We start from the raw sequence: 14,142 nt of genomic DNA, 5'->3' as shown, positions 1-14,142 counted from the left end.
GTAATGCAAATACTTTCAGCCCTGGGGAACTTTCTGAAGCCCAGAGACCATATTGTAATAAATGCAACTAAGTAGAAAAGATATATATACTCATGCCTACCTAAGGTCCTCATCATGGAATAAAACTTTATCCTATCCACATGAGACAATGAAAATTACATATCTATCTATCTATCTATCTATCTATCTATCTATCTATCTATCTATCTATCTATCTATCTATCTATATTAGGTCTGGCTACAGAATTCCAAATTATTTAAATTAAAAAGAAAAAATTATTGATTTGTTTCAAGTTTCTATGGTTTATTTGTTACATAGGAGTAAAATAGAAACTTGTAATAGAAACTTATGTAGCCACTGCTTTTGTTTGTTTCTTGTTTTGCTTTTTGGATCACACCTGGCAATGCGCAGGGTTACTCCTAGCTCTGCACTCAGGAATTACTCCTGGCGGTGCTCGGGGGACCATATGGGATGCTGGGAATTAAACCCGGGTCAGCCATGTGCAAGGCAAATGCCCTACCCGCTGTGCTATCACTCCAGCCTCATCTAGCCACTGCTTTAATTTGCAAAGAGAAAAGGGGACTGACACCTCACATGGAAATTTGAGCAATGAACTGCCAAAATATGCTTTGAAAATGAGCTCTGCTACTTAGGATAGTAGGACAAAGATTTTGCAGAAGTGTTGTTTGCATTTCCATGTGACATGTATTTGATTTCCATGTGACATGCAAAAATTTTAATTACTGGAACTCACTTTAGAAATTATGCTGTTCCCATGCATAGCCATACTTTCGGTTTTCCAAAACTATTTTAATCTCTAAGAAAAATTTTGTCCAAAAATTATTTTTCCTTCTTCTATGGCAGTCATGATATAGGACTGTGTAGTGTAGGGCACTTGTTTCGCATGAGGCTGACCTGAGTTTCATTGCTGCCATCCCATATGGTCCCTAGAGCACCTTCATGAGTGATCCCTGAGTGCAGAGCCACGAGTAAGCCCAGAGCACCACCAGCCATGGTTCAAACTATGAACCACCACCCCACTCCTCTTGTCTCCCAAAACATAACTATACTAAAGCTCTATGGCGATCATAGATGGCAATTTCACTAAAGTCACAGAGGGGGGCTAGAGCAATAGCACAGCAGGTAGGGCGTTTGCCTTCACGCGGCTGACCCGGATTCGATTCCCAGCATCCCATACGGTCCCCTGAGGACTGCCAGGAGTAATTCCTGAGTACAGAGCCAGGAGTAACCCCTGTGCATAGCCAGGTGTGACCCAAAAAGCAAATAATAATAATAATAATAATAAAAATAAAAATAAAGTCACAGAGGGCCAGGAAGACAGCACTGTACTGAAGCACTTGCTTTGCATATGAATGAATGCTATTTAGTGATGGGCAATAGGTTCTCAGGCATCACAAAACATAACCTGGGGGCCTCCTGGAAACTGTCAGGTGTGGTCTTAGATGCCCTGAGCACTATGGGATGGCTCAGTAATCTCTGGCACCACAGGACCTCAGCAGTTTGGAATTGTTGGGTCTTCTCATTACACCTCCAGCCACCCCAGCCAGGGGCAGTCTTCTGGGCATCCTGAGGACCACTTAGGAGACAAAATAATAATAATAAATAAATAAATAAATAATAACAACTCAGGGATAAAGTTACTCCTTGGTTAAATCCAAACCTGAACATTGATGGTGGCAGTGAACAATACTAAACACATACCAAATTGTGAAAATAAATCCTTGAAATTTTGTCATTTTAAAACTGATAGTTACATTTTTAAGCCTCATATAGTTTAATTATATAAGCCTGATAAATTCTTTTTATTTTTCTATCTTAATCACTAAATATGGGAACCATTTTAAGAGAAAAAAATTCATTTGGTCCTAGATTCCATGAATAACTCAGACTCTCCAGTAAATAAGATTAATGCTTACCTCAAAGGCCTCCTGTATTGTGACCAAGTCACCCACACTGAGGCGGTTTACAAGTAGACCTATACCATAGTCCTCATCTGTGTCGGCACTGTCCATTTCCTCCAAGTTCTCGGGTCCGGTTTGGAATCCCGTATTTAACTTAAGGACTGTATTCTTGTTACTCATAGTCACTCCACCTCTCTTCAACAGTGTTCAACCAGATCTATGCTTTCTTTTTAATTCTTCATCTGCTGCCTTTAAAAAGAAACTCAACTTATAAATATAATTTAAAATAAATGTATAAAAAAAGAAAAAAAAAGAAAAGAAAGAAAAAGAAAGAAAAAAAATAAAATAAATGTATGAAAGTGTTGCTTGCTCCTTAAGCCTTTGTTCTCCGTTGAATACATAGCTTGCCTCTGCCTGCTTCTCTGCTTGCCTATTTCACTCTGGAAAAGCCTATGTTCTCTCTTAAACACATACTTTCTCTCTCCTGACATTTTTCTAAATAAGTTTATATATAGATATGTAAGCCATTATATCAGTATATATGACTGATTCAAACTAAAATAAATTTTAGTTTGTTTGGGGGTCACACCTGGAAGTGCTCAGGGCTTACTCCTGGCTCTGAGCTCAAGGATCAATCCTGACAGGGTAGGGGGACTATATGGGGTGCCAGGATGAAACCTGAGTCTGTTGCATGGAAAGCAAGTGCCCTATCCACTGTACTATGACCAAGGCCCAAGGCATATGATTTTAAGAGGCTAAAAGGTTCGAGCGAGCCCAGAAGCAGGGAACTTAGGCCCTCAAATCCCACGCTCCCTTCATTTTACAGTATATTATCAAATCTGGAGTTGAATCCTTTAAATCCACCCCTTCTTTATTCTTTGCTTACCCAGACTTGTTTTTAAAAAATAAAAGTAAAAAATTCCCCTCTTTGTTTATAGTGACCAGTGACCAGCATATAATATAGTGTCTAATTTCCATTTTAAGTGCATTAGAAAAGCAACTTCTCAAAATATCTTTGGCTAACCTTCCCTCTATTAACATGTTACGGACTTAAACTCTATTTCACTCTTACCTGGAGCTGTTGGAAGAGACAGATTCACTGTTTCCCCCTGTGAGCGAGGTTCTTGCTTCTGAAGGCCACCTTCTTAGCAAGGCGGGGTTGTTTGTTTCCCTTAGGCCGGCTGCCTTTGTATGTTTCCTGGCAACCAACATAAAGCCAACCAAAACTTGGTTTTTATCCTTCCTCCCCTCAACCCACAACTCATGACTGCCCTGAAGTTTTGAATATTTCACACAAATATTGAGGGTAATTTTAAAGAAAAATTCAACCATTTCTTTTCATTTCTTTTTCATTGAATCGCCATGAATAACAAACTCAGAAAGAAAGTTATGATTGAGTCAGGCATATAATGTTGTGACATCACTTTCTTCAGCATTGTCTATTACCCTCCACCAATATTCCCAGTTTTCTCCTGTCCTCTACCCTGCCTCTGTGGCTGGCACTTGTCTCCTCTAATGTTGTGCTAGTGTCCCCTTCCCTAACTTCCTACATACCCAGCCCAGTGGCAAGCTTCCTACTAAAGACCAGCTCCCTCTGTTTCTATTGCATTTGGACATTTGATATTCCCTTAGGAAGTTTCTTTATATTCCACAGGAGTCACTTATTTCTTTTTTTTTTCTTTTTGGGTCACACCTGGCGATGCACAGGGGTTACTCCTGGCTCTGCACTCAGGAATTACCCCTGGTCGAGGAGTCACTTATTTCTTAATAAAAATTTATTAATTATTTTGAAGTCAAGAGTCATATATGTAATATATGTGTATTGTAAAGAAAATGTATATAACCACAGTACACACTACAGACATCAGAGAAAATATATAAGTGTATGTGTGTATATATATGTCAGTAGTATGAAAAATATTATGTATATTTATATAAGTATAGTGTATATATGTAGTATGAAAGACTATGATTAACCCACAATGTAAAAAGTAAGATAATCTGGAATGTTATATTTTCCACGCAGAAAATATTTTATTTCCACATAATAAAAATCAATGCTTTATATTTATCTTAGTTTTACAGTACATGGTGAAAGTTTAAAATAAAGGAATTTCTTTAATTGGGGGATTTTGTTTGTTTGGGGGCTGCACCCAGCTGTGCTCAGGGCTTACTTCTGGCTCTATATTCAGAGATCACTCCAGAGATCACTCCAGAGATATTCAGAGGATCTTGAGAGAACATATGAGGTGCTGGGGATCAAACTAGGGTCAGCACTTGCAGGAAAAGTTCCCTTAACTCTCCAGTTCCCCTAAAATAAAGTTTTTGACTCATTGAAAATATGTTGGAAAAACAGCATAACACAAAATAAACACGTGGTTAAATTATTCATGTTACCCTCAGTGATTCAGCTAATTAAATAAATATTAAAGAAGGAAATTTGACTAGCACAGGGGGTAGGGCATTTGCCAGGTTCTACTCCTCCGTCCCTCTTGGAGAGCCCGGCAAGCAACTGAGAATATTCTGCCCACACGGCAGAGCCTGGCAAGCTACCCATGGTGTATTCAATATGCCAAAAACAGTAACAACAAGCCTCACAATGGAGACATTACTGGTGCCTGCTCAAGGAAATCAATGAACAATGGAACGACAGTGCTACAGTGCTATAGTATTTACTACATACCAGATACCAGGTAAAGCATTTTATATATTTTATCTTGCTTAAGTGTCACAGTAACCCTACAAAGAGAATAGATCACTTTCACCACTTCACAGAAGAGCAAATAAAACACCAAATATCACAGTGAGAGGTGTGAAATGTAAATTTGTAATCTGTGCAATAGATTTATGCCCTGTAAGATGCTTCTTTTCATCTCTGCAAAATGAAATCATTGTCACTAGATACTCTCTAAGGTCACTTTCAGCTCTAGAATTCTATTAGTTGGTAGTCATAAGACACCTGGCAAAAATGCATTCTCTATTATACAAAGAAGAGAGCATCTTGGCAAGCATCCCTGTACTTTAAAAAAAATTTTTCTGCTATACATCTATTAGTTTCCCTTGTTTGGGGAAAAAAAGTATTCTGCTATACATCTATTAATTCCATTTGTTTGAAAAAAAATGTATTCTGCTGTACATCTATTAATTCTGCTTGTGTGAAAAAAATAGCATTCTGCTGTACATTTATTAATTCTCCTCATATCACTGTCTACAATTTACAATTCATTCTCAAGACCATTTAAGAGCCTCCTATATGTCAAGTCCTGGTTAGACCTATGCCTGTTCCTGAGGGTTTTACAGTCTTATAAGAACAATTACCTTTCTTGTTCTTTCATGCCAATCCCAACCTCTCACTCTTGACAGCAATGTGTTGAGAAGAATTCTGAAGGCCTGTGTGGCTCAGAGGAACAGTGACTTTATAGATAATATATGTGCCACACAGTCACAGAGGGCAGAGGGAACATGTTTACCACAAATTTACTTTTCTGAAATCATTTATGTAAGTATGGAAGATGTTTCTAAAACCCTGATATTTTAAATTCCCTTTAAAAAATCGGGAACAAAATGCATCTACCTACCACCCAAATAAATAAGTAATAGCTTAGATGAGTTGGATCAATTCCATAAACATTTTCTAGATGTTTTATATTATATGCAGAGATCTGGATTTAGCTGATTACCAGATACTAAAGAGGTAAAGAAGAGGAAATAGAAAAAACATTGTGTAAAACTGCCCAAGGAAAGGGAAATATCCCACAGGCAGATTATGTGACATTCTCTAATTATTCTAAGACAGTAAGTGACCTGACCCAGTTAGCTTAGCTCCCCTAAAGATGCAAACCTATAGGTTTTTCATTAGTTAATAAATATAAAAGTATAATAAGGAATTAAGAAGTTATTATAAAAAGCTAACCAATTGGCACAGTTCATTTCTGTAAAATTAGAAATGATTCTTAATTATACAGTTCTAAATTGTGTTAATATTCTCTGTGTGGCTAATTTTCAGGTTAAATTTCTGATTCTACTGACTTTTACCTTTGTCACTGTTCCTGAGTGTCACAGGCCCACCTGTGGTGACCTGAAGGTCCCCTGGTACATTTGGGGCTGAACACAGTCCCCCTGGTGGGCAGATGGCAACAGACTAACAAAGGAACTGGAGCCACCAGACTGGTTGGGAATCAGTGTCTATTTATTCAAGTCTCATAGCTTTAGTTAGGGAGAAATCATCAAGGGTTAGGGATAGCAAATAAACAGGTGTGGTTGAACTTGAACTTTATCATAAACAACGAACAGATGTAAAGCCCTTCCTTCAGGAGAAGTTCTAGAAGATTTACTCAAGAACAAAATTTCATGTAATGGCTCAGAAGTCTGGATCTCTTCAAGGAGATCTGCCCAAGGGCAGAATTCCATCTAAGAGTATTGCTTTCTCCTTCCCTTTGCTATTAATTCATTTAAACAGTTATATTAAATTTACTTCTTAATAATATTTGTAGTAATTTTGTATGGAAACAGTAAGAGACATATTAAACTTAAAGGGTGGCTCTTAGCGGGGATCTCGCTATATATCCCAGACTACAGTTCTCAGGCCAAGTTAGTCTTTCCCAACCTCAGTAGGATCTTATTACTTCTTTTTGAGTAATCACAAAGTTTGTTCTGTGACTGTGCTCTTGACTTATTATACTTCTTATGGCACTTAGCCTGTCCCTTTTTGATACCAGGATAAGTTGTGGCTTGCCCTGAGTCCATCTAAGTACCTCACTGGGATTAGGAACTACGGGCAACTGAGGTTTAATTCAGTAAATATGATGGATGCCCAGGAGTAAATATTTGGAGTCAATTAGCTCCCAAGTTACAAAAGCATAGCATTCATTAACTGTCTTCCTGTGTCTATACAAAAAGGACATTGCACATCCTGCCACAGAAGTGGGGTGGCATGGGAGGCGATGAGATGGGGGTGGTGGGAGGGACACTGAGATCATTGGTGGTGGAGAATGGGCACTGATGGAGGGATAGGTACTCGATCGTGTATGACTGGAATGCAAGCATGAAAATTTGTAAGTATATAACTGTACCTCATGATTCACTAATAAAAAAAGGACATTGCACTAAAATAAATTACAAAGGATATAAAGGGGAAAAAGCCATATTTCACATACATAAAATCTAGAGCCCTCAGAAGAATTTGACTTTACAAGTTACAGGGTCTTATTTGGGATATAAGTGATTAACAGATAGGGAAGTAGAGCACAAAAGAGAGGTTAAAAATAAACACAGAGGATTGGGAATGTCTGATAAAATTGGGTGTGCCTCAGGAGCACTGTGGGGTGAGTAACTCAATAAACTCAAACTCCCTGATGGGGTAGAAAGGACAAACCAATGTTATTTCTTAAAAAGCTTCCTTACAAAAATCTGTCACATGCTGTGTCCAACACTTGGCCCTATGGAAATGGTTGCAGCTGGTGGAAATGGCTTGGGCTCTCAGAAGAAAGAGTAGTTGGAAGAGAAGGCTTCAAACTAATAGACATCTGTCTCCTTCTGCTGGAACTGATGAAACAGGATAGTGGAAGGACTATGCAATGAAAAGGAGAGAAAGCTGATGAATGTGCTGGTCTTTGCTTCCTTTGGAACATTAGGATGAACCTAAACTGTTCTTTCAACCAAATTCTTCACTTATGTCTTGATCATAACTTCCTGTCTACACAAAAATCCTGTTTTCTTCCCCTTCACAAATTTTATCCACCAACAAAAATGTAACCCCCTTTTCATTTATTTCCACTTTCCTTTGTCCTTCATTTACCAAGAGGTCTATTCTTCACTTTTGCCTATTATTCTTCCTCTACCTCCTCATCTTAACTGAAACTAATTTTGTGTTTCCATCAAATAATGTCAAGTTATTTATCATCAGTCCCCATATCTGGGGAAAAGTAAAGGAATGTTTTCCCATAATCTTGTTTTTTGGAGCCTCCATCTCTTCAACATAGCCCCATTGGGCACACCCTTGCCTCAGTTTAAATAAACCGGCACCCAGAGTTGAAGGGAAAGTACCACATTGCCTTTGGTATTTTTTAAGTCCTCAATAAATACAAGTTTGTTTTCTTCCTTTTTCATGGTCCTCTCAGTTCTAATTAATTACTCCGTACACTCTGCAACCACAGCATTTTGTTTAAACTTTAACCACAGCATTTTTCTCTCTGCCTTACATTATAATTAGGTGCATGTGTATCTCTCTCTCCCATTTCATTAACTCCCTAGGAACAAGGATAATGGTTCATTAATGTCTGTATTCTTACGCTGTCCAGCACAGAGCTTTGTATAAACAACAGCACAGAGCTTTGTATAAACAACACAACAGTAGTGTAATGTGTGCTCATTTGTAAAATAGAGTGGATGAAAAGTTAAATTTACCTATAACTCCCAGTTTCCAAGGAACTGGTGACACTGGGGTCAGAAATCTGTGAAAAGAAAATTAATGAGAGAAATTTGAGATTACATCTTCAAGGTAATTATAAAAAACTATTAACCACATTTGAAACAAAGAATTTATTTATATGCAGCTATATACGCACATATAATTTTTCTGTAACATGGAAACGTGTTGAGGTTCTACTATGTCTAAGCACCATAATATCAAAAACAAATGACACAAAACTTTATGTCCATGTTTGCTGTTGCATTTTCTTGATTAATAAGTTCTCCTTTTAACTCTTAGATAACAAAACATTTGTATGTCTTTCTATTTATTAAACTTTGTCCAAAGTAACAGATAAATGTTCATAACAGCATTTCTCTGAGATTGGCAACTTAATGACACTCTGAAATAAGTAAATCCATAATTTAACAATAAATTTTATGTTATGATACATTAAGTTCCAGACCCAGAAAATTGCTGTATCTTAAAAACATGTAAAAGTAGAATATGAGATTGAGAAAATTTATAGGACTAGGGAAATAGCTCAAAGAGAGAGTGCATGCATTGAGTGCAGGAGACCTCAAATTTGATTCTGACCTCTAAGAGTTTCTTAAGATCTTTGGGGGCACCCAGCACTGCATCACTAACATGAGCACCAAACACAAATGAGTATCACCAGGAGTTACCCTGGGTTTCCAAGCAGAGTAGGAGAAGCACTTTTTTCAAAAAAATTTTTTTAATTTTATTGAATCACCATGAGATAGTTACAAGCTTTCATGTCTGGGTTACAATCTCACAATGATCAAACACCCATCCCTCCACCAGTGCACATTCCCCACCACCAATATCCCGGGTATACCCCCCTTTCTCACCCTGCCCCTGCCTCTATGGCAGACAATATTTCCCATACTCTCTCTCTACTTTGTGGTATTATAGCTTGCAACACAGACACTGAGAGGTCATCATATTTGGTCCATTATTTACTTTCGGCATCATCTCCCATCCCAGCTGGTTCCTCCAGCCATCATTTTCTTAGTGATCCCTTCTCTATTCCATCTGCCTTCTTCCCTCTGCTCATGAAGCAGTCTTCCAGCTATGGGGCAATCCCCCTGGCCCTTGTATCTACTGTCCTTGGGGGAAGCACCATTAAAAATATATAAAAATGAGAAAGCTAAAATATTTTTTTAAGTCTTTCCCACTTGGAAAGAGACAGTGACTGCATTTTACTAAGAGATATAATATTGAGAAAATGTGCTTAAATTTTTTTCAAATTATATGTTATACTGATATTTTCCTTGTCATAATTTGAAGATTCAATCTGATCCCATGGTCTTTTATTCACTTTTAATTGACATTTTTGCAAGAATTGAGATATGGGTCCAGTTTCATTTCATTTTGTAGTTATCCAGTCTTCCCAGTACCATTTGCTGAAGATGTTATACATTTCATGGACCCAGATTCTTTGTAAAAAATTACTTGACCATAGGCTTTGGGAATTTGGTTTTGGGTACTCACTGGTCAGAAAATATTTTCTTATTCTAATTAATTCTATGTTATTTTGACCACCATAGCTTTATAGCATAGTGTTAAGTTAGGAATGAGAAACTTCCCAATTTTTATTTCTCAGTATAGCTTTGACTATTTGAGCGCATTATGCTTTCATACAAGCTTTATTTGACTCTTTTATTGACTCTTCTAAAGACTTTGACATCAGAATCTGATGAGATTTTATTTAATCTGTATAATAATTTAGATACGATGGTCATTTTGACAATATTGAGTCTTACAATCCATGAACATGTAATGGTTTCCCATTCCCTAAGGCTTCTTTCTCTTTCATAAGTGGCTTATAGTTTTCATGGTATAAATCTCTAAGTTAATTTCTGGGTACTTTATATTCTGAGCAACTATTTTGAATAAAATAAACTCTGATTTCTTTCTATTCTGTTTATTTGCACATAAGGATGTGACAGATTTTGTGTGTTGACTTTGCTGTATTACTTTAGATTCTTCAGGTCTTTTACCTATGTTGTCATGTCATCTACAAATAGTGAAAATTTGAATTATTTTCCAATGTAAATCGTTTTTATTTCTTTTTCTTATATGCTTTTGTTAGGACATCAAATATGTTTTTCTTGATATGATCCCTTTGGCAAAGGCAACAGAAAAAAAAAACAAGCGAGACTACAAAAAAAGAGATTTTACTTAGCAAACTGAACATAAACTAAATATTAAAGATACTCAACTGAATAGTACAAAATATTTGCACTCAACACATCATATATTCATATATATTATTAGTATCCAAAATACACGAAGATTAACACAATATGTCTCAAAATCCTGCCAAAAAATGGACAGTGGAAATTGTTGGGAAACAGCTTTCCCCCAGGTGCCCGGACACATTGGCACGGGGTCGGGCAGGCGCCTGGTCGTGGGGTGAAGGAGGAGGAGCACGGAGAAACACTCTCTAGGAGCAGTTGATCACAGCTCACTTTATTTCCAAATACACACATTTTTATAGAGAGTCTTGGCTTACAGGGGGTCCAATCACATAGAATTTAGCACTATTGTCCTACCACCCTTTCTTCTCTGCTTTGCTCCCAGTCCTGTTGTGATTAGGATGACTTGCTAAAGGACAACATGACAGTTTCTGCATTTTTGGTATATGTAACTAGGAGGTTGAGTAAAGCTCAAGGCCAGACATCTGGTGCAGACACACTGTTTTGCTAACTTTGTCTGGTTACTCTCTTTTGCAAGGCTTCGCTTCAGCGCCACTTTGCAAGGTCGGGTTTTATCTGTTCCAGTGCCCCTTGCCATACTCCACAGAAATGAAAAGATATTTCTCTGAAGAAGACAAATGGGTGGCCAGTAAACACGTCAAAAGTGCTCATCACAAGCTCATACACCATGACCAAGTAGAATTAATCCCAGGATGCAAGGATGGCTTCACATTCGCAAGTCAATTAGCATAATATGCTGTATAAATAAAAGAAAAGATAAAAGCCATATGATCGCATTAATAGATGCAGAGAAGGCTTTTGACAAGATTCACCACCAATCTATGATAAAAACTCTCAACAAAATGGGAGTTGAAGGAATTTTCCTCATATAGTCGAAAACATCTATCACAAATCCACAACAAGCCTTACCTCTCAAAGAGGAAAAGCTAAAAGCTTTCTCTCTTAAGATCAGGCACAAGACAAGGTTGCCCATGCTTGCCACTTCTATTCAATATAGTACAAGAAATACTTGCTAAGAAAGAAAAAAATATCAAGGGCATCCAGATGGGAAAGGGAGAAGTCAAACAAATGACATGATGCTATATTTAGAAATTCCTAAAGAATATACAAAAAAACTCCTGAAATGATAAATTTGTTTAGGAAAGTAACAGGCTACAAAATCAATACCCAAAAGTCCATGGCTTTCCTATATACAAAAATGAAAGAGTAAAAAGAGATATTAGAAAACCAATCTCACTCACAATCATGCCTCAGAAAATCAAGTACCTCAAATCAGCCTAACTAAAGAGGTAAAAAGTACCTATACAAAGAAAACTACAAAATACTACTTCAAAAAATAAAAGAAGACAGGACAAAATGGAAACATACCTCTTGTTCATGGATTGGGAAGATTTACATTATCAAAATGGCAATACTCTCTAAAGCATTATAAAGATTCAATGCAGTCCCCATAAGAATGACCATGACATTTTTCTAATAAATATATCACTCTTGAAATTTATATGGAACATTAAACCATAATAAATAGCTAAAGCAATCCTTGGGAAAAGGAAGGTGGGAGGCATCACCTTCCCCAACTTCAAACTTTACTACAAAGCGTTAGTAATCAAAACAACATGGTATTGGAATAAAAACAGACTCAGCAATCAATGGAATATAATTGAATTATCTGGACACTGACCCTCAGATATCTGATAAACTATTCTTTGGTAAAGGGCAAGAACTGTGAAGAGGAGCAAGGAAAGCCTCTTCAACATGTGTTGTTGAGAAAACTGGACACCTACATCACTGTCACTGTCATCCTGTTGCTCATTGATTTTGCTCAAGCAGGCACCAGTAACGTGTCCATTGTGAGACTTGTTGTTACTGTTTTTGGCATATCAAATACACCACGGGTAGCTTGCCAGGCTCTACCATGTCAACGAGATACTCTCATTAGCTTGCCAGGCTCTCCAAGAAGGGTGGAGGGGACAGCAAAAAAAAAAAAAAAAAAAAGAATTCAGGCATCTTATGCCAAGCACAAAAGTCAGATCAAAATGGATTAGAGACCTCAATATCATATCTGAATCCTTAAGTTACTTGGAGGAAAATGGGGGCAGAATCATCTATGACATTCAAGATAAAGGAAACTTCAAGGATGAAACACTGCTGACCAAGCAAGTGGAGGCAGTGATTGAACAGTGGGACTACATTAAACTAAGAAGCTCCTGCACCCCAAAAGAAATAGTGATCAAGATACAAAGACAGCCCACAGATTAGGAAAACTTATTTATGCAATACCCATCTGATAAAGGGTTAATATCCAATATAAATAAAGCACTGGTAGAACCTTACAAGAAAAAATATTCAATCCATCAAAAAATGGGGAGAAGAAATGGACAGAAACTTCCTCAAAGAAGAAACACAAATGACCAAATTACAATGAAAAAATGCTCTACATAGTTAATCAGCAGCGAGATGCAAATCAAAACAACTATGAGATACTATTTTACATCACAGAGAACAAGAACAACTAGCAAACAGTGCTTATATGGCCCCCAGTGCCATCTTGCTGCACTCAGCAGTTAAGAGTCCTGGCTGGAGGGCAACGTAACATCGGACAATGCTCCGGGCCCCAAACTGAGCTAATAACACTGCCCAATATGGAGGAGGTGTAGTGTCCCCACCTTCTCCAGATGAAATCTTGGCGACACTGAGCTTCTACAAACATAGCTCTGGTATGTGGGGACCAGGACTATTTCTTCGCGTAAGCAGCTGAGCGACCATTCTTGATATACAAAGTGAGCAATGGAAAATCGATGATCTAGCATCTGCCCCTAGAAGGCAGGCTTGAATGGTGGTGTTGAATATCCAAGCAAAATATAATGCCCACAACTATAGAGAGAGCCCCAGAGGCACACAAGCCAAGTTCGGAACCCAGTGGCTTCTTGCAGAAATGCCTCTAGACTGTTAACTAAGCTATGGCCCCATGTCCACAGGAGGGGAAAGGATTTTGTCCCTCAGCCTTTCCTTTCGGCGGCGGTGGCATGGAAACCACCATCTTTCAGAGCCCATTAGACAGAGATACGAGGTTGCAGTGACAGGGCGTGTGGGAAATCTCGGGATTGGGGGACGGTACTGGTGCTCCCTGCCCAGACGAGACCCCAAGCGGCTGCCCACAAATGGCTCCTCTGCTCCTGAATGGCCATGATCCCAGAGGCACACAAACCAATTTTGGAACGCAGTGGCTTCTGTCAGAAGTCACTCTGGACTTAACTACTAAAATACCATAAATCCAAAATCATATGTTCATCAATACCGGCAATAGAAAACAAATTATCAAATGATGCCTTTTCAGCAGATCTGATTGTTGGGGGGAAATTCCAAATAATAATAGTGGGTTTTCTGTCCAAACATTGAATGTAATCAAAGTAAAGAGAGGGTAAAGTGAAAATCATCTGCCACACAGGCAGGATGGGGGTGAGAAGGGGGATATACTCGCAGGATTTTTGGTGGTGGAACATTGAACTGGTGAAGGGATGGGTGTTTGCTCATTGTATGACTGAGACTTAAACCTGAAAGCTTTGT

General features: G+C 38.0%; 1 protein-coding gene across 1 annotated transcript in view; it reads right to left on the bottom strand.

The window, feature by feature from the left end:
• Positions 1-3,037, bottom strand: part of WDR49 (WD repeat domain 49) — a gene marked incomplete at its 3' end in the record, with an annotated part of 203,853 nt that extends 200,816 nt beyond the window's left edge. Inside the window, exons 1-2 of the mRNA XM_055128340.1 lie at positions 2,996-3,037; positions 1,939-2,172 (exon numbers count right to left, since the gene is read on the bottom strand). Coding sequence (XP_054984315.1) covers positions 1,939-2,103 — 165 coding nt within the window. The remainder of the gene's footprint in view (positions 1-1,938; positions 2,173-2,995) is intronic.
• Between the last annotated feature and the right edge of the window lie 11,105 nt (positions 3,038-14,142).

This window comes from Sorex araneus, chromosome 2 (genome assembly GCF_027595985.1).
Source record: "Sorex araneus isolate mSorAra2 chromosome 2, mSorAra2.pri, whole genome shotgun sequence".
In the NCBI taxonomy this organism is placed as follows: Eukaryota; Metazoa; Chordata; class Mammalia; order Eulipotyphla; family Soricidae; genus Sorex; species Sorex araneus.
This window is presented reverse-complemented; position numbering and strand designations above follow the sequence as displayed.